At 33.2% G+C, this 24327-nt stretch overlaps 3 protein-coding genes across 4 annotated transcripts; all 3 read right to left on the bottom strand.

Moving 5' to 3' along the window:
* Positions 1–2909: 2909 nt before the first annotated feature.
* On the bottom strand, positions 2910–4511 carry LOC115993845. Its single transcript, XM_031117818.1, has one exon. The coding sequence runs from the start codon at positions 4279–4281 to the stop codon at positions 3121–3123; it is 1161 nt and encodes a 386-aa protein (XP_030973678.1). The 5' UTR covers positions 4282–4511; the 3' UTR covers positions 2910–3120.
* Positions 4512–6388: 1877 nt separating this feature from the next.
* LOC115994946 (transcription termination factor MTERF15, mitochondrial-like) lies at positions 6389–7913 on the bottom strand. 2 transcript variants are annotated; one of them, XM_031119298.1, is made up of 2 exons: positions 7634–7913; positions 6389–7582 (listed from the first exon to the last, which is right to left on the bottom strand). In XM_031119298.1, the coding sequence occupies exons 1-2, from the start codon at positions 7718–7720 to the stop codon at positions 6566–6568; spliced, it is 1104 nt and encodes a 367-aa protein (XP_030975158.1). In that variant the 5' UTR covers positions 7721–7913; the 3' UTR covers positions 6389–6565. The 2 variants fall into 2 exon arrangements, with proteins under 2 accessions (XP_030975158.1, XP_030975157.1); XM_031119297.1 differs by having other exon boundaries at positions 6389–7589; positions 7641–7913.
* A 2774-nt stretch (positions 7914–10687) lies between these two features.
* LOC115994945 lies at positions 10688–12335 on the bottom strand. The gene has a single exon (XM_031119296.1). The coding sequence runs from the start codon at positions 12180–12182 to the stop codon at positions 11013–11015; it is 1170 nt and encodes a 389-aa protein (XP_030975156.1). The 5' UTR covers positions 12183–12335; the 3' UTR covers positions 10688–11012.
* Positions 12336–24327: the final 11992 nt, after the last annotated feature.

Here is a 24327-nt window from a genome sequence, read left to right as displayed (position 1 = left end):
TTGGGTTCAACTTGCTTGAGATGGGTTTCCTGAGTTTGAGATTTTTTTTGTTTGGATTGGTTGTGTTGTATTTTTGGATTGATTTGGTACTTTGAGGCTTTAGGATTTGTTGATTTTGCTAGGTTTGAGAAAAATGGTGATTTTGAGATTTTTAATTTTTGGATTTTAATTTCTGGGTCTATGTTCTTAGATTTGGGTTTGTGTTCTTGTTATTCTTATTCAAGACACACTTAGATCTCCATTCATGTGATTTTTGGTTTTTAATTATGTTTTTAATTTTTTTATTTAGTTAAAATTAATAAACTGTTTTTTTTTTTTTTAATTTAGATGCTGACATCGCATTTTTTAATGTCAAAATAAAATTTTTATTAATATTTTAATAGTTCTGTCTATTGCGTAGGACTTTACCGTTAGGACATTGACGAAAAGGACTAAAATGGAGGGCGCTTTTTAAAATAGGGAGTAAAAGCGATGAAAATAAAAGATAATGACCAAAGTGGGAATCGCGAGAAAATGTAGGAACGAAAATATGGTTTTCGCCTAATATTTAATAGGAAAATACATTATATTATAATTACAAAATACTTATCTATTTCCACGTATCGTATGGGTTTACGACTAGAAATAATTAATAGGAAAAGCTAATAAAATGTATGCATGTGGGCGTTATCTGCATTTCTCCGCCTCCCTTAACCCGGCAATGAAAAGGAAAATGAATACGTTCACACACAAGGGGATGAATATCACATAACAATCCAAAGTAGCAGCAATATCAGGGTACATCTATCCATCACAACTAGCACCATATAGAAGCTCCATAAATCGAAGTAGATGTTACACTTCTAAGGGAATTAACTCACAAACATGAGCAAACAATTTTTAACAAAATGCTGGCTTTTAGAAAAAGAATTGCATGCCATATACGACTCACAGCAGCTTCCATGTAAAATAGGAGTAGAATACAATAACTTTAGCTCAAATGGCCCCTCCTTACCTAACAAGAGTGGCGAAAGATGAGGCCGTGACCCACTGAATACGAGTGTAACTTACAAATAAAAAACAGACAGCCAAATTGAACAAACAATACTTTAATACCAAGACCAATACATCACTGAGCCTCTACAAGAGTAACCACAAAATATTAGTTACAGGGTAGTATTCAAGATAGCAATAATCAGTTCATCTTGTTAAAATGAAAGATCAATCATGAGAAGAAACAATTGAGGATCCATGATGTAAGCATTTACACTAGCTGGGATCATGCAACACAATCACATAAATTAGAATCGGATGTCTCTAGACAAAACAGAAAAGGATTTAAACTTTAGCCTAAATTAGTTGCACCCTTACACATGACTGAATGAAGTTCAAGAACAATGTGTAAACAACAAGAAAAACACAAAGAACTACATCCATGATGTAAACAATTATAACAGATGTATCCAAGTCTCTCTCCCTCTTAACAATTGTCTGAATACAAGAAAGCACTTTATTTATTTTAAAACAACTCAGCATGATATATGTCACTTGCTCAAGAACACACAACACTGTTTTTGTATTTGTTAAATTATTTATCACAAATTCATATCTGAACAACTTGTAATACACCTTTCTGTTTTCACCTAAACAACTCATGTCACACATTGCATTAACAGCAGTAAGTCTTTACTCTAGCCAAAAAATTCCCCGGCTCCTTAACAACCCACTCCTCCCCCCTCTGTGCGCATGCGCTTTCTCTCATAGCTGCACTCAAACTTGGAACAAAGCAAGTTTGAGGATGAAACACGTAACTAACAAATAAAAAATGCAAACAAATTGGGTCACTGTGTGATCATCATGCAATTGCTGCACTATGCACTTCCCTCTTAACCAGCTCCCACTTTTGTAACATCCAAGCTTTATCTGTATATATTCTGCAGATGGGAGGACTTTCTATACGACAGTTCACGAACTTGAACAAGAACGAGTACCAAAGCCCTTAAAATGAGTCTCTTCTCTGAGCTGTGGAATCTCGACCACAACCAAAGACTCCAATACTCGTTCATTTCATGCAATTTCAGGTAGGTTGGAGTGTTTGAGTTGCATTATGCAGGTCCATTTTCAACTAAAACACAAAGTTTAGTTCCAAAGATCTCAATTGTGCACAATTTTTCAGTTATAAAAAAAAAAAAATTACTTGTACAAAAAAGATAGGGTTGAAATAAAGGGCAAATGTCAACTTGCCCAACCACATAAATCCTGGTATGAGAGTTAAAATAACAATTGTCCAATCAAAAGTCAAAGTAAGGTGTGATGGTAAAAAATGGTCCAACTAGGCCTCATGATAGATTTAGTGACTTGCAAACACAAATTCGAAACACTCTCCTAACTTACTTTCACCACAAGAAAGCTGATTGCTGGATTTGTCCACTTGGCTGACCTGAATTTGACTCAAGCCAATAAGATAAACAGCTTATAAAGCAAGTGCTTTTGCATTTTCTTTTTTATTCTGTAGAACAAAAGAAATCCATATACTTTCTGATGCTCTTTCTTGTAGCCATCTGAACATGCAGTGCATTCCAGATAGGCGCCATATGAGAGCTCTGCAAATCAAAATAACATAAAAATTCTGCAAGTACTGAGAGAATTTACTCACAAACATGTTAAACAGAAAATTGTTAGGTATCTTGGAGTGCACACAAATTATGAGACTTCACCATAGTTTCAATATATACTCAGTGTAACCAACTTGAACTAGCAATATGAGTCTCAAAATTGCATGCACCAACATTACAACACCATCCAGTAATACAATTGCATACAAAGAGCATGTATCAGGGTGCTAGATGTCTTTTTTATAGCATCAAAATGAAAGGAATTAAATTTCTGTGACAAAAGTTCCACAGATAAATTATATTTTAGTTACAAAATTTCAGCCATGGAACTATTTGCAGAATTATGCCCATTTATAAAGCAAGAACAGATCACGATAGCCTAGCAGATGATTATGCATTTTTGAACTCGAGCTACAATGTTCAAACAAATAAAAGATAACTCACATTACCAATAAAAAAGTGATATGGGATAATTGCATTCTTGGAGCTCAACTAAAGCAAGTAATTTAAAAAGGTTATTCTCTTCTCATTTTGAAGAATCCAATGATCCCTTGTATAGCTTCAACAGCTCAGAAGCCTCATCCTCATGAATCATAACAAACTTCTGCAAAAATGTCTTTTCAGGGCACTCAAAATACGCATGCATTTGAAAATTCTTCTTCACCAAACCTTTTGATAGCAAAACTTGAAGAACCAAACCCCTAGGAATCAATCTCTTTTCCAAGCTCAAAGAAAAAAGTACTGAGTGTTTCTTAATGAGGGAAGACTCCATACCCATGTTGTTGACAAGAAAATCCATTACCCTCATAATCTTTTCCTCAGACACTGTCATACACCATGGTTGGATTCTAAATGCCATAGAAACCTCATCCTCAGTCCAACCCCATTTCTTATAAACATTGAACTTCCTTTCCCATGTCGATTTGCTCATTGACCGCACAGCATGTACTGCCGTGGTAAACTTCATCGTCGAAGGATTAAATCCCATTTCTTTTACTTTCTCCACAGCCTCTCTAAACTGAACAGGATTAACCCTGAATGCTCTTGGCTGTTTTTGAAGTATAGAAATGATAAACGACTCAGGCACTCCGCTCTCTCTCAATGTATTAATATTGGGCACCACATAAGTTTCAAGAGAATATGTAAACATACCCGGACATCGCTGTAAAGCTTGAAGAGTCTTATCCTCAGACTGAAGCAAACTTTTAAACAAATCAAAGGAAGGGATAATTTGTTTCTCTAAGCTTCTTCTAAAAAGATCAGGGAACCCACTAAACATTTTTGCCAGGTCAGGACTTGGAATCCCTTTAGAGGAAAAGAATTCCATTTTGGGCAAAAGGGTTTTCTCAGGATTACTTTTGAGCAGTCCTGGGCATCTTCTAATAAGGTTTGAGATCTGGGTTTGAGAGAACCCATGGTTCTTCAAAAACTTAACCACAACATCTGCTTTTTCTGGGGTTTCGAAATGAACATATTTGGAAGCTGATAAAGCAGTTTCTGGTGTGAACCCAAGTGAGTTTATGAGGTAAGAGACAGCAAATGGTTGCTGACTTGAAGTGCTGGAGACATAGTATTTCAAGGATAAAGATGGGTTTTGAAGAAAACCCAGTTTGTGAATTGGTGTTGGAGATCTACTAGTAATGTGTTTCTCACCATTTAGAATGGTTTTGTAGAGACAATTAAACATGGGGATTGAATAACGCACCTGTCTAGTTGTGTAGAAGCAATGACTTTTGTGCCTGACTGAATTTTTGAACTCCACAGGTAGAAGAAAAACTGAAAAAAATGGAGCTGGGAAGTGATTTTAACTAAAACCCTCCTGTGGAATTGAAAAGAGGTTTATGTTTTCTTGACTAGGAACACGCAGAACCGACGTCGTTTGTGACCTATGCTATGTAAAGAACTCTCAATCTTGAGTTTTAGTGGATTCTCGAATTCTTTTTCTATTTATATAATTTGTTATGTTATTTATAATGAATTGATTTTTAAGACTTTTAAAAGTGGGGAAAAAAACTATATAGATTTGGGTAGTACACTTGAGTCAAGAGCTATGTAGTCCAACAAACGGGATTGAAATTGTGATGTCTAAGGGTTTAAATTTCTTCTCCCTCAAATATAAATAATCCAAAAAAAAAAAAAAAAACTAAAGAATGGAATTGAAAAAAAAAAAGAAACAAAACAAGACAAAACTTTAAAGGACAAAATTGAAGACATGTTAAACTTAGAGGGTGTAATTAAGTCCTTTTTTAAATTTTTTAAAAAAAAAAACTTTTAAAGAAATACTCAAATTTTCAGTTTTGTATATTAAATTAACACAAAATTATTTTTTTAAAAACTTTCGCAATTCAATATATTTAATGTACACAATTAACATAACAAGGGAAACATAAAGCACTTGGATCCATGATTTAAACAATTCTTAACAGCTGTATCCAAGGATCTCTCCCTCTTAACAATTATCTTAATAGAAGTAAGCACTTCATTAGTTCAGAAAAATCACAGCACTGTTTTTGTATATGCTAACTTATTTAGCACAAATTTCTCTCTATTAGCTACAGTCAGACTTGGACTAAAGCAAGTTGAGGATGAAGAATTCAAGGGATTTTTAAGTAACAATAAGGAATTGCAAACAAATTTGGGTTCACTGTGATCATTATGAAATTGTTGCAATATGCACTTCGCTCTTAACCAGCTCCCAATTTTGTAATATCCATGTTTTACATTTTGCAGATGGGGAACTTCCTATTTAATAATTCACAAACTTGAACAAGTTTTCATTACCCTCAAACATAGCAATCATACTGAAATCTTTGGATAAAACTGAACCTGTTAGAATGACTCTTCTTCGAGCTCTAGGTTTTCAGCCACAACCAAAGACTCCCATACTCTTTCATTACTATTTCAGGAAGATTGGCATGCTTGAGTCGCATTATGTAGGTGTTCCAACAAGGGTTTGAATTGTGTAGAGTTTTACACTCGAAATAAAATTTAGTTGTATATAAAAGATGGGGTTAAAATTTTATAAAAGGGCCAAATGACAAGTTGCCTAGCAGCACATATCCTGTAAAGAGTGTAAGACTGTAATTAAAAACTGTCCATTGAAAGCCGAAGTATGTGATGGCAAATCTGGGTCCAGCTAGACCTCTTGAAAGATTGAGTAATTTGCAAATATGAATTTAAAACCCTCTCCCAACTTACTTTCATCCCAAGAAAGCTGGTTGCTGGATTTTTCCACTTGGTTGAGATGGTTTTGACTCTAGGCATTATGATAAACAGTTTACAAAGCAGGTACTTTTGCAAAACTTTTTTTTTCTTCTGTATAACAAAAGAAATCCATGCACTTAGTGCTGCTCTTTCTTGTAGCCATCTAAACAAGCAGTGCATTCCAGATAGGCACCCCGTAAGTGATCTAAAAATCAAAACAATGTAACAACTCTGTAAATCCTGATAGAATTTGCTCATAAACATTTAAAACAGAATGCAGCTAGGTAATTTGGAATGCACACAATACATAATACTTGAGACTTTACCATAGTTTTATTATAACTCAGTATAACCAAATTGAACAAGCAAAATCTGTCTTGCAGTTGTTTCCACCAACATTACAACACCATCAAGTAATACGATTGCATAAAAAGATCATGTTCAATTAAATAGATACCTTTTTACGGAGAGAAAAAAAAAAAAAAAAAAATAGAGAGAAATGAAAATTCACAGACAAAAGCTCCACAGATAATTCATATTTTTAGTTACAAAAGTTCAGCAATAGAATTAGTTGAAGAGTTATTCCCATGAATAAAGCAATAACAGATCACAATAGCATAGCAGATGATTATGCATCTCGTTCTGGAACTCAAGCTTCAATGGTCAGACAAATTAAAGAGAATTCATATTACAAGTAAAAAGAAAATGGATTAATTGCAATCTTGGAGCTCAACTAAAGTAAGTAATCCAACAAGGTTATTCTCATCTCATTTTGAAGAATCCATTTTTTCCTTGTATAGCTTCAACAACTCAGAAGCTTCCTCCTTATGAGGCATAATATACTTCTGCACAAATGTCCTTTCAGGACACTCAAACAACGGATATATATTGAAATCCTTCTTCACCAAACCTTTTGATAACAAACCTTGAAAAACAAAACCCCTAGGGATCAACCGCTTTTCCAAGCTCAAAGAAAGAAGTCCTGGGCGTTTGATAAAGAGGGAAGAATCCATACCCATCTTGTTGACAAGCAAATCCATTACCCGCATAATCTTCTCCTCAGACACCATCATACACCACGGATGCCTTCCAAATGCCAAAAAAATATCATTCTCAGACAAACCCCATTTCTTATAAACATCAACCTTTCTTTCCCATGTTGATTTGCTCATAGCCCGCAATGCCAATACTGCCAGAGCAAACTTCATCCTGGAAGGATTGAATCCCATTTCCTTTACTTCCTCCACAATCTCTCTAAACCGAACCGGATTGACCACAAATGCTCTAGGCTGGTATTGAAGTAGAGTGACAATATTCGACTCAGGCACTCCATTCTCTCTCAATGTATTAATATTTGGTGCCACACGAGCTTCAACATTACATTTTAGCACACCCGTAAATCGTTTTATTGCTTCAATGGTCTTAGCCTCAGACTGAAGCAAATTTTTAAAGAAATCAAAGGAAGGGATAATTTGTTTCTCTAAGCTTGTTTTTAAAAGAATAGGGTACCCAGAAAACAGTTTTGCAAGGTCAGGGCTTGAAATGCCTTTAGAGGAAAAGAAATCAATTTTGGGCAAAAGGGTTTTGTCAGGATCAGATATAAGCACTGATGGGAGTCTTCTAACGAGGTTTGTGATCTGGGTTTGAGAGAACCCATGGTTCTTGAAAAAGCTAACCACAATATCAGCTTTTTCTGGGGTTTCGAAATGAACATATTTGGAAGCTGATAGAGCAACTTCTGGTGAGAACCCAAGTGTTTTTATGAGGTATGAGACAGCAAATGGTTGTTCATTTGTTGTAGTGCTTGAAATGTATTTCAAAGATAGAGATGGGTTTTGTTCAAAACCCAGTCTATGAATTGGTGGTAGAGCTCTGACAGCGAGTTTACCATTTAGAATGGTTTTGCAGAAATAATAAAACATGGGTTTTCAAGATTGAAAATTCTAGGATGAGTGAGAGAAGAAACTAACCAATTCTTCGGAGGCAAAATCTTGTGTGACTTCAGAGAATTTTTTACTTCACCAGGCACCCAGTAGATTTGGGAAGGAAGAAAACAAAAACCCTCGCGTCTGGTTACAGAGGGGTTTAATGGATTTATCATTTATCACTCGGCTTTCTTTTTCTTCCTTTTCTTTTTCTTTTTTTTTTCTTTTTTTTTTTTTATACGAGAAATGAAACGTTTATAACATTTTTATAACAAATTCTAAGTGGCAGGTTGTTACTGGTTATTATTGTTGGGGCAAAAAAGTAATGTTATGTTAGTTTTAAATTTGAACCAATAACAACTAACCACCTGTGATTTGTTGTAAAAATGTTATAGACGTAGCATCTTTTTTTTTTTTTATAACAAGTTTCTATTCCTCATAATTTTTTCAAAACATTCCCCCTATTATTTTGGACGTTCGCTCATAATAATAGCTTTTTATTATCAGATCAAGACATCAATCGATTTTTCCTATAGGCAGGGATTAAATATCAGATCTCTTATTCAACCATGAAAGAATTTTAATTGATTCATCGACTTTCTTTTTCTTCCGTTTTTTTTTTAAAAAATTTATATCAAATTTCTATTCCTTTTAATTTTTTCAAAACATTCCTATTATTTTGAGAGAGTTTCACAACCTTTAGTGTCTCTCCTAGTGATAACTCTTTATCATTAGATCAAGACACTAATCGGTTTTTAATATAAGCGAGGATTGAATATTAGATCTCTTATTTAACCATCAAAAAAATTTGATTGATAATGATTCAGCATGACAACAAGAAGCCAAATTAAAGACATATAAGCATAAATGGAAAAAAAATTTTAATTACTCAAAAAATTATATTCCTACACAAAGTGTCCATTTGGGATTAGATTATAAGCTAGCTTTTAGCCTTTTTTTTTTTTTTTTTACTACATTACTTTTAGCAAAATATTAATCCACTTATTTTAAGTATAATTAAGAGGTGCAAAGAGTTTTTGACAGCGTTTCCTGAATGGGTGGCCGATTGTTGTTGTTTAAGGGCTGGATTTGATGGATTTGAGAGTATCTCCAATAGGCTCTCTAAACACAAAATCATCTCTATTGTAGAGAGTAAACCTACAAAATAGGTCTCCAACAGACTCTTTATACCTGAAATTTTTTTTGGCTCATAAACAGTAGCTCATCAAGTCTAATGGGCTACTGTTTATTTTTCAAATATTTTTTTTCTATTATAATAATAAGGTATTGAATAAAAAAAATGTTGGAAGATGTGTAGTTAAAAAAAGAATAAATAATGAATGAAAAACTAATATTTAAATGAGATAGAAAATCTGTTGAAAAGTGTATTTGAAAAAGTGGGTAATTAAAAAGTAAAAGTCACTGTACATTCTCCAAACAGTACAAAAATTTTCCTAATCTGCTGAAGATGCTCTGAGTGTATGAGATAGAGAGAATGGAGTAATTTTTTTTAAAAAAAAAAACCTATAAATGACACCCTCTAAATTTTACAAGTTGATTTTTTCAATTTCATCTCATGGTTTTTTCAAGTAGACTATTGATACATCTACCAAAACACTATACTTTTATTTTTTTAAAACATAGCCAATTACTTTAAAAACCACCATCATCATCATCTTTTTCTTCTTTTCTCATTGTCTTGACTGTAGTAACAATTATATGTAATATCCTTTTCATATAATGGTATACATCATAAATGTAGAGCTCACTCCCACGTGAAATGGAGATTTGTATGCAATTGTTATTCAAATATTTATTAAATGAGGATGGTACCAAATGTTGAGCTATTTAGAAAAAGTATATTTATAAAATGAGTGTAGCTAGAATGAAAATGAAAAGATGAATAAACGAAATTACACGAAAAAGATAAGATCCGAAACAAGAAAATCCACTTAAAGATAGTGGTAGCCCCTATTAATAAAAGGGGGGAAAGTCGCTTAGAATGGTTTGATCATGTTCAAATAGGAGTAATTAATGAACGAGTAAGAAAAATTAATTTGATCCAAGTTGAGAGGAAAAAAAAGGTAAAGAAATGCCAAAAATAAAATTGGTACAAGTAATAAAAAAGAATGGCATGTAAATTAGAGAAATAACAAAGAGTATGACTTTAGATATAATAGAATAGTGAAAAAGAATACACATGGCAAAGCCTAACTAATTCGTCAAGGATCCATAGTCAACCCCAAAAATTTTGGGAATTTTGGGATTAAAGCTCTATTGTTGTTGTTCAAGGCAGGTTGGCACGTTTGAGTTGCACAATGCACCATTTCTAGTAAAACACGCAGTTTTGTTGCAAAGAGGATCTCAATTTCGCTGCAGAATTTTTCACTGAGTAATAAAATTTAACTATATATAAAAGATGAAGTTCAAATAATAAAAGTGCCGAATGCCAACTAGCCTAACTGCAGAAATCCAAGTAAGAAGTGCAACTAACAACTGTCCAATTGAAAGTCAGAGCTAGTTGTGATAGCACAACATGGCCCAAATAGGCCTCACAAAAGATTTAGTGGCATGCAAACAGAAATTCAAAACCCTTTCCCAACTTACTTTCACCCCCAAGAAAGCTAATTGTGAGATTTGTCCACTTGGCTGACATGGTTTTGACTCGAACCATTAAGAATCTAAGATATTACTTTTGCAATTTTTTTCTTCCCTATAAGTCCATAACAAAAGAAATCCATGCGCTTTGTGCTGCTCTTTCTTGTAGCCATCTGAACAAGTGACAGATTCAAGATAGGCACCATGCGAGAGCTCTGCAAATCAAAACACCATAAAAATTCTGCAAATCCTGAGAGAATTTGCTCACAAGCATGTTAAACAGAATATATGAGACTTGACTAGCTCACCATAGTTTCAATATATACTCAATATAACCAAATTGAACCAACAATATCAGTCTCACAATTAAATGCCTTCCTTATGGCAACAAGATGATAGAAATCAAAATTTCAGTGACAAAAGTTCCACAGATAAAATCATATTTTAGTTATAAAAGTTCAGAAATTGAATTAGTTGCAGAGTAATGCCTATGAATAAGGCATGAATATATTGCAATAGCATAGCAGATCACTATGCATCACGTTCTGAAACGCACGCTTCAATGGTCAACAAATAAAAGAGAATTCACATAAGAAATTTAAATTAACAAAAACAAACAAAAAACTAGATATGGATTGACTTTAATCTTGGAGAGCAACTAAGCATGTAATCCAACAAGGCCATTCTCTTCTCATTTCGAAGAAGCCAATTTTTCCTTGTATAACTTTGACAGCTCAGAAGCTTCCTCCTTATGAGGCATAACAAACTTCTGCAGAAATGTCTTTTCAGGACACATAAAAAATGTATGCATTTTGAAATCCTTCTTCACCAAACCTTTTGATAGCAAAACTTGAAAAACCAAACCCCTAGGAATCAATCTCTTTTCCAAGCTATAATTAACAAGTTCAGGGTTTTTGATAAGGAGGGATGACTCCATACCCATATTGTTGACATAAAAATCCATTACCCTCATAATCTTATCCTCAGACGCCATCATACACCACTGATGCCTTCTAAATGCCAAAGAAATCTCATCTTCAGACCAACCCCATTTCTTATAAACATTGACCTTCCTAACCCATGTTGATTTGCTCATAGCCCGCAATGTAAATACTGCCAGAGCAAACTTCAACCTCGAAGGATTGAATCCCCTTTCCTTTACTTCCTCCACAATCTCTCTAAACCGAACCGGGTTGATGTTAAATGCATTAGGCTGGCATTGAAATAGAGTAATAATATTCGATTCAGACACTCCATTCTCTCGAAATATATTAATATTGGGTGCCACACAAGTTTCAATATTTCGTTGAAGAATACCCGGAAATCGTTTTATAGCTTCAAGGGTCTTAGCCTCAGATTGAAGCAAATTTTTATAAAAATCAAAGGAAGGGATAATTTGTTTCTCTAAGCTCGATTGAAAAAGAAAAGGGTGCCCAGAGAATATTTTTGCAAGGTCAGGGCTAGGAATGCCTTTCGAGGAAAAGAAGTCAATTTTGGGCAAAAGGGTTTTGTCAGGATCAGATAAAAGCACTGATGGGAATCTTCTAACGAGTTTCGAGATCTGGGTTTGAGAGAACCCATGGTTCTTGAAAAAACTAACCACAGATTCTGCTTTCTCTGGGGTTTCGAAATGAACATATCTGGAAGCTGATACAGCAGCTTCTTGTGAGAACCCAAGTGTGTTTATAAGGTATGACACTGAAAATGGTTGTTGATTTTTTGTAGTGGTCGAGCTGTAGTTGTATTTCAAAGATGAAGATAAAGATGGGTTTTGGAGAAAACCCAGTTTGTGAATTGGTGGTGGAGATCTAGTAATGCGTTTCCCACCATGTAGAATGGTTTTGCAGAAATGATAAAACATGGGTTTTGAAAATTGAATTCAAAGTGTGAGAGAAGGAACTCACCTATTCTTCGGAGGAGGCAAAATCTTCTGTGACTTCAGCGAATTTTTGAACTCCACCAGTAGAAATGGGAAGGAAGAAAATCCTCGCGTCTGGTTGCAGAGGGGTTTAACGGATCTGTCACTCCTTTTTTTTTTTTTTTAAATACAATTTTGAATTTTCTACTTTATTTTATAAAATTAATGTTACTATTATTATTATTAATTTATTATTAGACTCAATTTTATGCTACTTAGGTGATTTAAAAAATGTTACCTTACTGAATTTACTCACTCAAGGTTGACTTCATTTACTTTTGTTACATATTGTAAGGACCTGTTTTGAAATCTTAGCCCAACAGATAGATAGGCGAAGGCTCAAAACAAAGAATTTGTAGAGAATGAGTTGGAAAACTAAGTTCTAATAAATCAGACAGACACAAAAGTGGATTTAGATGACAACAAAATGTAAATGGACAGGTTTATAATGAAGAAAATTGTCCTCGACAAAATTCGAGGAGATCCATTCTTATATATTTCTTTCAGATTTAATTATAAAGTCAGTTCTTGATACTACCGTCTTTTTCTCTCTTTTTTCTCAATCCCCTATCCATGGAGGATCTCCTCTCTTATATAGTTCCACTTAGACTATCTTGATTCTACACTTATTGATCATTTGAGGCACTATTTTAGTGTTTGTCCCATTAGACACCCTCTTTAGCTTTCTGTAAATTGTGGTAGCCAATGCAACACTGTTCAGGGGTCTTCTTCACATAAATGAGGCTATAAAGTTAGCTGCAAGGCATTTAATGCGGTGGCAACAACTTTTCCTTAGATATTTCCTAGCTCCCATTCTTCCCGTACATTCATAATGCACGTCATTCTCAGTGGAACTTCCTGGAAGGTTACTTTGAGTGATAGAATACGCATTTGATTTGTACTTTGTTCATCCGAGAGGATACTCCTCCTTGGACCACATTGCCCAACTTTTCTGTTTGAGTCTTACTTATGGGATTCTAAGATTGACACCCTCACTACTGTTTATCAGCTCTCGGACCAACTAACGTCCTTGGCTAAGACCCAAGGACCAATATATGAATTTGGGCCCTTACCTCCACACATATCATTGTTAAAAAAATGGTTTAAAATGTTTTTTCAATCAATTTTTATGTAACCTTCATTCCATGAATATTTATTTCCTTTTAAAAATTCAATGATAAAATATTTTTTTATTCCTAATTTTAACCAAAAATTTGTTTTTTATTTCTAAGTTTTAAAAAGTTCGTTTTTTGTCTTCAAATTTTTGAAAAATTCATCTTTCATTCCTAAATTATTGAAAATGTTTTACCTTCTCTTCCTAAACTAGAATTAAAAAATAAAATAAAATCTTTTTTCATCCCTAAACTATTGAAAAAATTTATTTTTTTCATCTCTATTTTTGTCTTTAAACTATTAAAAAAATTGTTTAAAAAGTTTAAGGATTGAAAAAGAGCTTTTTAAGTTTATGGGGGAAAAAAACAAACTTTCGGTAAATTTTAGGAACCAAAATATAGATTTTCCTTTTTCTTTTTGGATGAGAAAATAACGAACTAAATGATAATTAATTTTAGGCGAAAAATACATTTTGGTCCCTACATTTTCAGCCGATTTCCGTTTTAGTCCCTAAGTTTTTTTTTTACCACTTTTAGTCCCTCTCCTAAAAAACGCTTCCATTTTAATCCCTGTCGTTACATCAGAAATGGATATTGCAGACGTGGCAAACGGCAAAGTTAAATAATAATAAACTAATGTCCACTTGGCCTAAATTAATAATAAAAAATATTGTTTAATGCCACATCAGCATCTAAATTAAAAAAATTAATTTATTAATTTTAACTAAATAAAAAAAATTAAAAACAGAATTAAAAACTAAAAATCTTATGAATTGAGATCTAAGTGTGCCTTAAACAAGAACAACAAGAACACAAACCTAGATCCAAGAACACAAACCCAGAAATTATTTAAAGAAAAAAAAAAAAAAAACTAACCAAAGCCAGAAATTCCGAGCTCAAAGCCAACCCACAACCACCAAAATAAAACCCACAACAACCCAAGCCAAGAAAATCAACCCACAGCCACAAACCCACTAATCATTATTTGGCTCAATGAGAGTATATCGAGTACCTCCGAAGATTTCTGGAGGTGGAGGAGTTGCTTGTCCAAATTGGAGCGCTGCGAGAGGAGGTTGTCAAGGTCGAGGTCCAATGAGCGCTGGTACGCTATGCACTCGTGGAGGAGTCGGGTCATGGCTCCAACATTGGTGAGTGTCCGAATGTGGTCCATCGCCTCCGCCGTATCGAAATCGATGGAGGAGGACTTTGTTCCCTCGTCGGATTCCATGGCTGCAGATCCGTTTGACGTCGACGCCATAACCTTCTTCATCTCGGGTCCCCCTCTCTTTCTCTGTGACAGCAACTCATAATTACAAAACAATTCACAGTAACAATCAGTATCAAAAAAAGAAGAAGAACATGAAACACAGAGCTTATTAAAGTGATTAGTGGGTTTGTGGCTGTGGGTTGATTTTCTTGGCTTGGTTGTTGTGGGTTTTATTTTGGTGGTTGTGGGTTGGCTTTGAGATCGGAATTTCTGGCTTTGGTTAGTTTTTTTTTTTTTTTTTTAAATAATTTCTGGGTTTGTGTTCTTGGATCTGGGTTTGTGTTCTTGTTGTTCTTGTTCAAGGCACACTTAGATCTCAATTCATAAGATTTTTAGTTTTTAATTCTGTTTTTAATTTTTTTAATTTAGTTAAAATTAATAAATTAATTTTTTTAATTTAGATGTTGATGTGGCATTAAAAAATATTTTTTATTATTAATTTAGGCCACGTGCACATTAGTTTATTATTATTTAACTTTGCCGTTTGCCACGTCTGCAATATCCATTTCTAATGTAACGGCAGGAACTAAAATGGAAGCGTTTTTCAGGAGAGGGACTAAAAGCGGTAAAAAAAAAACTTAGGGACTAAAACGTAAATCGGTTGAAAATGTAGGGACCAAAATGTGTTTTTCGCCTTAATTTTAAATTTTAAAAATAAACCTTGATTCTTTGTCAAATGCATGTATTGCCTATAAAATTTTACTAACTATACATGTTACAATTACTTGCAAAAAAAAAAATTTCCAGAGTTAAAATTTATAAAATTATACCTAAGATCAACTCCCATACCACACAAAAATCTCTGCTAAAAGCTCCCATACTGATTTATTTCATACTATGTTCAAGGCAGGTTGGCATGTTTGAGTTGCATCACGCACCATTTCAAGAAAAACACAAAGTTTTGTTGCAAAGAGGATCTCAACATTATGCATCATTTCAAGTAGAATACAAAGTTTTGTTGCAAAGAGGACATAAATTTTGTGCAGAATTTTACACTCATAATAAAATTTATCTGTATATATATAAAAGATGGAGTTCAAAAAATCCAAGTGCCAAATGCCAACAAGTCTAACTGCACAATTCCTAGCAAGAAGTGTAATTAACAACTGTCCAATTAAAAGTCAAAGTGAATTGTGATAGCACAATGAGCCTCAAGACAGATTTAGTGACTTGCAAACAAAAATTCAAAACTCACTCCCAAGTTGCCAACTTACTTTCACCCCCGTGAAAAGCTAATTGTGGGATTTGTCCACTTGATGGCTTTGACTCGAGCCATTAAGATAGTCTTTTTGCAAATTTTTTCTTCTCCATATCAAAAGAAATCCATGCGCTTTGTGCTGCTCTTTCTTGTAGCCATCTAAACAAGTGATGCATTCAAGATAGGCACCATATAAGAGCTTTGCAAGTCAAAACAACATAGAAATTCTGCAAATGCAGGGGGCATTTGCTCACAAACATGTTAAACGGAATGCTGCTAGTTATAGGTATATCAGAATGCACACAATATATGAGACTTCACCATAGTTTCAATATATACTTAATATAACCAAATTGAACCAACAATAACAGTCTCATAGTTGAATGCACCAACACTACAACACCATCAGACCAATTGCATAAAAAGAGCATGTATAAGTGAGGTAAATTCCTTCCCGGCAACAAGATGATAGAAATCAAACTCAGTGACAAAAGTTCCCACAGATAAAATCATATTTTAGTTACAAAAGTTCAGCAATGGAACTAGTTGCAGAGTTATGCCTGTGTATAAAGCAAGAATAGATCACAATAGCATCGCAAATGATTATGCAACACGTTCTGGAACTCAAGCTTCAATGATTAACAAACAAAAGAGAATTCACATCAGAATTTTTTTTTTTTTTTTTAAAAAGGTGTATTAATTGCAATTTTGGAGCTCAACTAAAGCAAGTAATCCGACAAGGCCATTCTTTTCTCATTTTTAAGAATCTAATTTTTCCTTGTATAGCTTCAACAGCTCAGAAGCTTCCCCCTTATGAGGCATAACAACAAACTTCTGCAGAAATGTTTTTTCAGGACAGACAAACAATAAATGCATTTTAGCATCCTTCTTCACCAAACCTTTTGAAAATCCAACTTGAAAAACCAAAATCCCAGGAATCAATCGCTTTTGCAAACTATGTCAAATAAGTACTGGGGTATTTGTTTATGATGGAAAGACTCCGTACCCATCTTGTTGACAAGAAATTCCATTACCCTCATAATCTTGTCCTCAGACACTGCCATACACCACGTATTTCTTCTAAATGACAAACATATCTGATCCCCAGACAAACCCCATTTCTGATAAACATTGACCTTCCTTTCCCATGTCGATTTGCTCATAGCCTGCAACACATGTAATGCCTTGGCAAACTTCATCGTCGAAGGATTGAACCCCATTTCCTTTACTTCCTCCACTAACTCTCTAAACAGAACCGGATTGACAAAGGATGCTCTTGGCTGCATTTGAAGTAGAGTAATAATATTCGACTCAGGCACTCCATTCTCTCTAAATATATTAACATTGGGTGCCATACAAGTTTCAATATTACGTTGAAGCAAACCCGGAGATCGTTTTATAGTTTCAAGGGCCTTTAGCCTCAGAGTGAAGCAAATTTTTAAAGAAATCTAAGGAAGGGATAATTTGTTTCTCTAAGCTCGTTTGTAAAAGAAAAGGGGCCCCAGAAAAAAGTTTTGCAAGGTCAGGGCTTGGAATGCCTTTAGAGGAAAAGAAATCAATTTTGGGCAAAAGGGTTTTATCAGGATCAGATAAAAGCACTGATGGGAGTCTTCTAACGAGGTTTGTGATCTGGGTTTGAGAGAACCCATGTTTCTTGAAAAAGTTAACCACAGAATCTGCTTTCTCTGGGGTTTCGAAATGAACATACTTGGAAGCTGATAGAGCAGTTTCTTGTGAGAACCCAAGTGTGTTTATGTGGTATGAGACTGAAAGTGGTGGCTGATTTGTAGTGCTCGAAATGTAGTTGCATTTCAAAGATAAAGATAAAAGATGGGTTTTGAAGAAAACCCAGTTTGTGAATTGGTGTTTGAGCTATAGTAACGTGTTTACCACCATTTAAAATGGTTTTGCAGAAATGATAAAACATGGGTTCTGAAAGATTGAAATTCAAGGAGTGAGAAAGAAAGAAACTCGCCCATGCCTTCTGTGAATACAGCGAATTTTTGAACTCCACCAGGCACCAGTAGAAAGTTCTTTCTGATAAAACTAGAACCCTCGCGTCAGATTGCAGAGGGTTTAACGGATTTTCGACACTGCAGAACCGCAGGGACGCGGAAGACGACGTCGTTTCCCAGTGTCACTAAACTTTTTGCTTACGTCCTATCACCTATGGTCCAGATCTTCAATTTTGAATTATAGTTACATTTTCAATCTCTTTTTTATGGATATTTTTTCAACTAAAAAGAGAAAAAAAAAAATTAGGATAAATATTTAAAATGAGTTTTTTTTTTCTTTTTTTTAATAAGTAAAAAGATAGGACGGACCATGTGTTGTGGCCCAGGATCAAACTGTGAGACCTTAGTGTGTAATAAATTTTAAAAGGAGTATATAGGTGTAGTTATATTTATATACACGATGAAAATTTATGATATCCTTTAACCCAAAAAGGAAAAAAATTTATGATATCAACACTATCAATTATTAATCTAAAACACCAATTGTTTTTTTAATGTGGATCGGATTCAAGTACGCAACCCTTATTACAATTTTTTTTTTTTTTTTTCAGTTGATTTAACTAAAACTCAATTCCAAGTAATTAACTAAGTAATTCCTAAGGCTTTATAAAATCCATGAGATTCTACATTTGAAATCTCTAACTAGCAATTAGGGTTACCCTCAAAGGATTCCAATATATGATTACATGGTTTTCATCTAGGAACCATAAATTTAGGAAGGCTTACCAAACAACCACACTCTCCAAACAAATAATGCCACCAAGTGGGTCTTCAGTAGATGGTGTCAACCTTGTCAAAATGGAAATGGTTTCATTAGAGTCCATGGCTTGCCTTCACGGTTAGATTTTGAGGCCGTTGGTAGTTGGCAACTTATGATGATGTGAAAAAAATATAGGCTTTTCAAAACTTATGTGATAACTTTAAGGGCCTATTTGGTTGGAGGAACATAGAATGGAGAAAATTTTGATTTTATAGGCATTTGGTTAGAGAGAATGGGAGAATGAAAAATTGGTGGGGCTTGGGTGTTTTCTCCCATGTCTCACCAAAATATTTTCTTCCTAAATTGAGGAGAAAACTAGAGAGAAAAACTGAACCCAAAAACACGTTATGACGGACCAATGTTCAAGTGGATTCAATTTTGTTTGTCATTTTCCTTCTTTTTTTCATTGGTTTGCTTTCCTATTTAGTTTTTGTCCTTTACGTTACTCATCTGCTTGGTTTTTTTTTTTTTTTTTCTCCACTTGTTATGGTTTTTTTTTTTTTCATTCATTCTTTTTTTTTTTTTTATCTAATGGGGATGTGAAAGTAAATTTATACCAATTACATTTTTTATTCTCTTTTTTTTTTCTCAATTTAAACAAAATGTTTTTTCATCTCTCCAATTTTTCACAACCCCAATCAAACACCACAAGGAAAAACTAAAATATTTTATATTTCTCAACTTTTTTACCTTCTCTCCATTTTTTATCATTCCACTTTTCCACCCCTATACATCCATTTGGTAGGAGTGAAACAGAGAATAAAAAATAAGACACAGAAAATAGATTTTGGGGTTGTTTGATTGGAGTGAAAAGTTTGATGGATTTTGGTGGGACCCAAGTATTTTATCTCAGGCCCATCAAAATATTTTATCTACAGTCTGGAGAGAAAACACAGGTGACAAAACTGTAGTTGATTTGAGTTACATATTTGACCCTTTTTTCTAACGTTAGACAACGTCATCTCTCTCTTTCATTTTTTCTCTTCCTTTTTTTTTTTTTTTTTGTCCTTTTGTGCTTGTTCTTTTCGTGTTATCTCTATTCTTTTCTTTTTCTAACATGGTTTTCTTGTGTATTTTTTCTTACGTTGTATCCTTTTTTTTTTCTTGTTTTTTTCTTTATATTTTTGCTTGTTCAGTATCCATCTTTGTGCTATTTTTTCCTACTGTTTTATTAAACAAATATAATAAATATAATGATAAAGAAAAAAAAATAATATAATAGGTATAATGTTTTAATTTTTATAAGATGTTATTTTATTTATTTCAATTGATAAATAAGCAACATTTTATTGCAAAGAAAATGCATGTATTATATATAATGAAATTAGGGCATTAGAGTAAATTTAGACCAAACATATTTTATATCCTCCTATTTTCTTCTCAACCAAATATATGAATTTTCCATCTCTCCACTTTTCCGCCCCCCAACTAAATACAAATGAGGGAAACAAAAATCCCTTCTATCCTTCAATTTTTCCATTTTCTATTTTCTATCCTCCCACTTTTTCGTTCCCCCAACCAAACAGGCCCTAAAAGAAAAGTAAAAAACTTATTTTTTTAAAATAATAATAAAATTCAATAGTTAGAATGAGAGTGGAGAAATTTCAATTGTACACATCTCCCTTGGACCATTTGGAAGCCTCAAATAAAGCATGAATTTACCATTTGCATTTATACAAAACTCAATAAAATTATTATTTACATAAACATTTGGGAGAGTGTCATTTTTCCCTTAAAGAAGGTGGTCTAATTTTATCAACAAAAATAAATAAGTGGTTCTAATTTACGAAAAATAATAGATGACATCAGCTGTATGCTACATGTCTCTTACTGCATGTGAGTACCACACACTAGTAAAACCCACATGCTAGACATGGTGCACGTATTAGATGCAGCATATATACCTTATCCTAAATTACGAGAAATTATTAGGTCTATTGGGAGGACTGCTGAAGAAGTCATCCCAACCAATGAAATAATTTCACTTGTGTAAATGTGCAAGTCAGCTTCCTAATCAACATAAAAAATAAAAAATAAAAACAAAAACCAAATGATATCATATTTGCATAAGTGACAACTTTTTCGGTCCAAAAATTCTAAGGCTACAAAAAATGCCACAATTTGTACCATAACTATCCACCTAGTAAATTATGAGTAATGAAGAAAAAATGACAGATCCATGTGAAAGTAATAGACAATCTGTTATGGTTTGACATATAGGATAGTTGTAACGAAAATTGTGGCATTTTATGTGAAACTAAGATTGTTTTTTTTTTTTTTTTTAGAAAATTGTAACTTATGACGTCCACTCTTGATGATAACTATTTATCATCAAATCAAGACACTAATCAGTTTTTGATATAAACAAAAATTAAACTTTAGATCTCTTATTCAACCATAAAAAACTTTGCTAATTAAGTTAACTGAAACCCACAAAATTGCTCCTTTTAGTTAGAAGTACCAGTAAAGATTACTTCAACGGTCATTCAGTAGACCTAATAATTTCTCGTGCGTGACTTATTCAGTAATTCTTTGAACCTGGAAAAAAATGGAATTAAAAAAAAAAAAAAAAAAAAAAAAAAACGCAGAAACGAAACGAAATCCACAAAAAAAACTCGGCCGACATTTGGGTCGAAACGGAAACTAGAGTCCAAAAACAGACCAATTGTGGCAAATCTTAAAAAGTGCCACTTGTGGTTGTGGCCAAAACTTGTCCAAGTCAAACAAATTCACTTTCCACCTGATGACCTCTTCAACCGGTTTTCTCCCTTTCCATTCACACCCTCGACCAACCGGCTACACCCGGTCACTCGTTTTACCACAATTATGAATTCCCGGACTCCTTACCTACTTCACAACTAGTATCTTGTTTTTCTTCCTACCTCGGTTCTGTACATCCAATGCTGACATGTGACGAATCTCACCCGTCCATTTCGTACACGTAATTCCTAATAGCCGTTGATTCTTTTGCTAAACTTTCTAAATGGTGTTCTCACGCGCTGTTATGGAGAGTGGGAATCACATTCTTTCCAATACGGTTGGGAATATGGTTATAATTCATTTATTGGCACGTGGTCACGCGCTATATGATTTGCTTAGAGAAAAAAATATATATATAGAAAATAAAAGAGGGCAACCAGAGGTTTGATGCTTACGTGTCAGTTTCTGGTTGGCTCACCCAAAAAAGTGGGGTCCAAAGTCTCTTAGAGGGAAAAGACTGTTGTTCTCCATGCTTTGTTAGTTCATAGTTGGTGCATGCTTAAGATGTTGACAAAATTCTGATTTAACAAAGTAAGGGCTAAGAATGTATTTCTCTTTATTGTTTATATTTTTTTTATTGAACTCTCTATTGTATATTGATATATAAGCATTTAGTATTTTAAAAAAAGAAAGAAAAAAAAAAGTGCATTGATATATCATACTCATTGACATGTTTACCAAACCAACCTTAAATTAGAATGACTTCAATTACTAAACTACAATTGTTTCACTTAATTTTTCTAATACAATGGTTAAAGGAATTTTGTGATTGTTAAGTTTTTTTTTTTGGTTGTCTTGGTCATTTGTCATTCAAATTTTTATGCTTATTATATTCCATAATGGTTGGTTACCATCTTAGTCGTTGGTCAAAATCAAACAAGTAAAGTTGCTCAACCTAATCATGTGAAGACAAATGAGCTCTTGGGTTGCAAGTCCAACCACGTTCAAAAGTTGAAATGTTGCATACTAAAAAACCAAAAAAAATACAAAAATTTAAAATTTTTATTTTTGTCGGATATCCAAACAAATCAATAGTCTTATTTGGAAAGATTCTAAATTTTAAATTATTATGATGCTATAGCTCTATGAACTTAAAAAAAAGCACTGTATGTGTTAGAATGACCAAATTCATTGAAATATTATACAATGTATGACTATACCTATTTCTATATTACTTTTGAAAAATAATTTTGTATATATTTTTTTTCCTATATGTAGATTTAGTACTTTTGTTTAAAAATATCAAAGATACCATATTCAAGAGTTACAACGAAAGCTCATGACATGCACATGATGAGAGTGTCATTGGATTTAAATATTTCAATGCTTTCAATAAAATGGTATACATTAGGTCCTCAACTTTCTTTATTACTTGGGTTTTTTTTTTTTGGGATGCTTAGAATATTTTTCAAGAAATATCAAGCCATATAATGGGAAAGAGAATGATTTCATAAAATGTTAATAATTTTTAATATTTCAAAACTTTTTTAGAACCAATTTCATTCTATAAACTATAAATCATATTTTCTAGTGTTTGTCATTGTTAGTGCAAATTGACTAATTATCATATATATATATATATATATATATATTTATATTAATAGGTAATGCAACATTTTGATAATTTACACTATAATTTTTTTTTAAAAAAAGAAATCATGAGCAGCAGAAAAGACAACAAAATTGCTTATCACACATGTAATTTGTGATGAAGACACTCTAGATGTGTTCCAACAACTTCAAAACTTTGTGACTTCTTCTCATTGGTCCATTATAAATATTATTGCTAAGACTATGTCTAAATCCTTTAATGATTAGCTCATGCATTTAGGAAAGAAAATTTTGTTGCCCAAAATATAACTAAATGAGCTATTCTATGTATTTGTTCAAGAAAGATCCTCATCTCTTCTATCATTGATTTTTGCCTAGGGTCTCAGAAGAGGATGGTATTAGTATTAGCGCCCCCGCGTCCTCCCCGTCCTCTCCCCCCCCCCCCCCCCCCAAAAAAAATAATGTATTAATATTTGTCCTAGGTGATAAGTATAATTGATAAATTAAATCAATAATTTAAATATTTATACGAATAAAACTATTTCCATTTGTTCAGAAGTATTATTTTAGTAAAATCTTTTTTTTTCTTTTTCTTTTGAGAGACAATACCGCTTGGCTTTTATTTCATAGCTAATAAATCAAACTCTTTCCTCCTAGACCCCCAAACACTTTGTACGTGGGGAGGTGCTAATTCAGTTACAAAACCTTTCGCCATTGCTCTCCCAACTAAAGTGTGTGCAACTAAGTAGAAATTAACAATTGAGACATGATATATACTAGATAGGAAAGGTAATAATGTTATGTAGTAAATACAATATGAAAACACTGTGAAAATTAATAAAACTACTTTTAGAATACAGGTCTATTTTACTAAAGTTAATTTATTGACTGTAATAGTAGCTAGCTACAAGGTTTGCAGTATGAAATACATGTTTGAGGAAAAGTTAAACATAGTCACGTGTTTGTTTTGAACTTTTTTCTTACTACAGATAAATGATCTAAGAAAAAGCTTGACAAGTATAGATTCATTTGCCTGAAAATATATCACAAAGCTCTTTTAAGTCTTAATTGATTTAAGTATAGATTTTCTTTCTCTTAACCTCACGTCTTTATGACTACTTTAGTTTTGTCTTCTACTTTATAGGTACTGGAATATAATCTCATACATCTTTTTATTATTTGAATGTTAGATTCCAACTTAATATAGTTTGTGCCAGCTTTCATTAAAAAGGAAAAACCCTACTAGGAAAAGGAAATAAAAATATAGTATTTACCTTCTTTTTTTACCATAAATGAACATCATTTATATTCCAAATCCAAAGAAATTTATCATAAAACCAGTAGACGTTAGTCAAAGTAAGATAATGTGATTGATTAGGATCATATAGTTTAATGCAAAACCATCAATAGATAAAATCTCGATTA

This window comes from Quercus lobata, chromosome 6 (genome assembly GCF_001633185.2).
Source record: "Quercus lobata isolate SW786 chromosome 6, ValleyOak3.0 Primary Assembly, whole genome shotgun sequence".
Classification (NCBI taxonomy): Eukaryota; Viridiplantae; Streptophyta; class Magnoliopsida; order Fagales; family Fagaceae; genus Quercus; species Quercus lobata.
This window is presented reverse-complemented; position numbering and strand designations above follow the sequence as displayed.

Coding starts and splice junctions, on each gene's coding strand:
- LOC115993845 (XM_031117818.1), bottom strand. CDS start 4,281: ATGTTTAATTGTCTCTACAAAACCATTCTAAATGGTGAGAAACACATT.
- LOC115994946 (XM_031119298.1), bottom strand. CDS start 7,720: ATGTTTTATTATTTCTGCAAAACCATTCTAAATGGTAAACTCGCTGTC. Junction 7,583..7,633: donor ATAGACTGGGTTTTGAACAA/AACCCATCTCTA, acceptor ACAAATGAACAA/CCATTTGCTGTCTCATACCT.
- LOC115994945 (XM_031119296.1), bottom strand. CDS start 12,182: ATGTTTTATCATTTCTGCAAAACCATTCTACATGGTGGGAAACGCATT.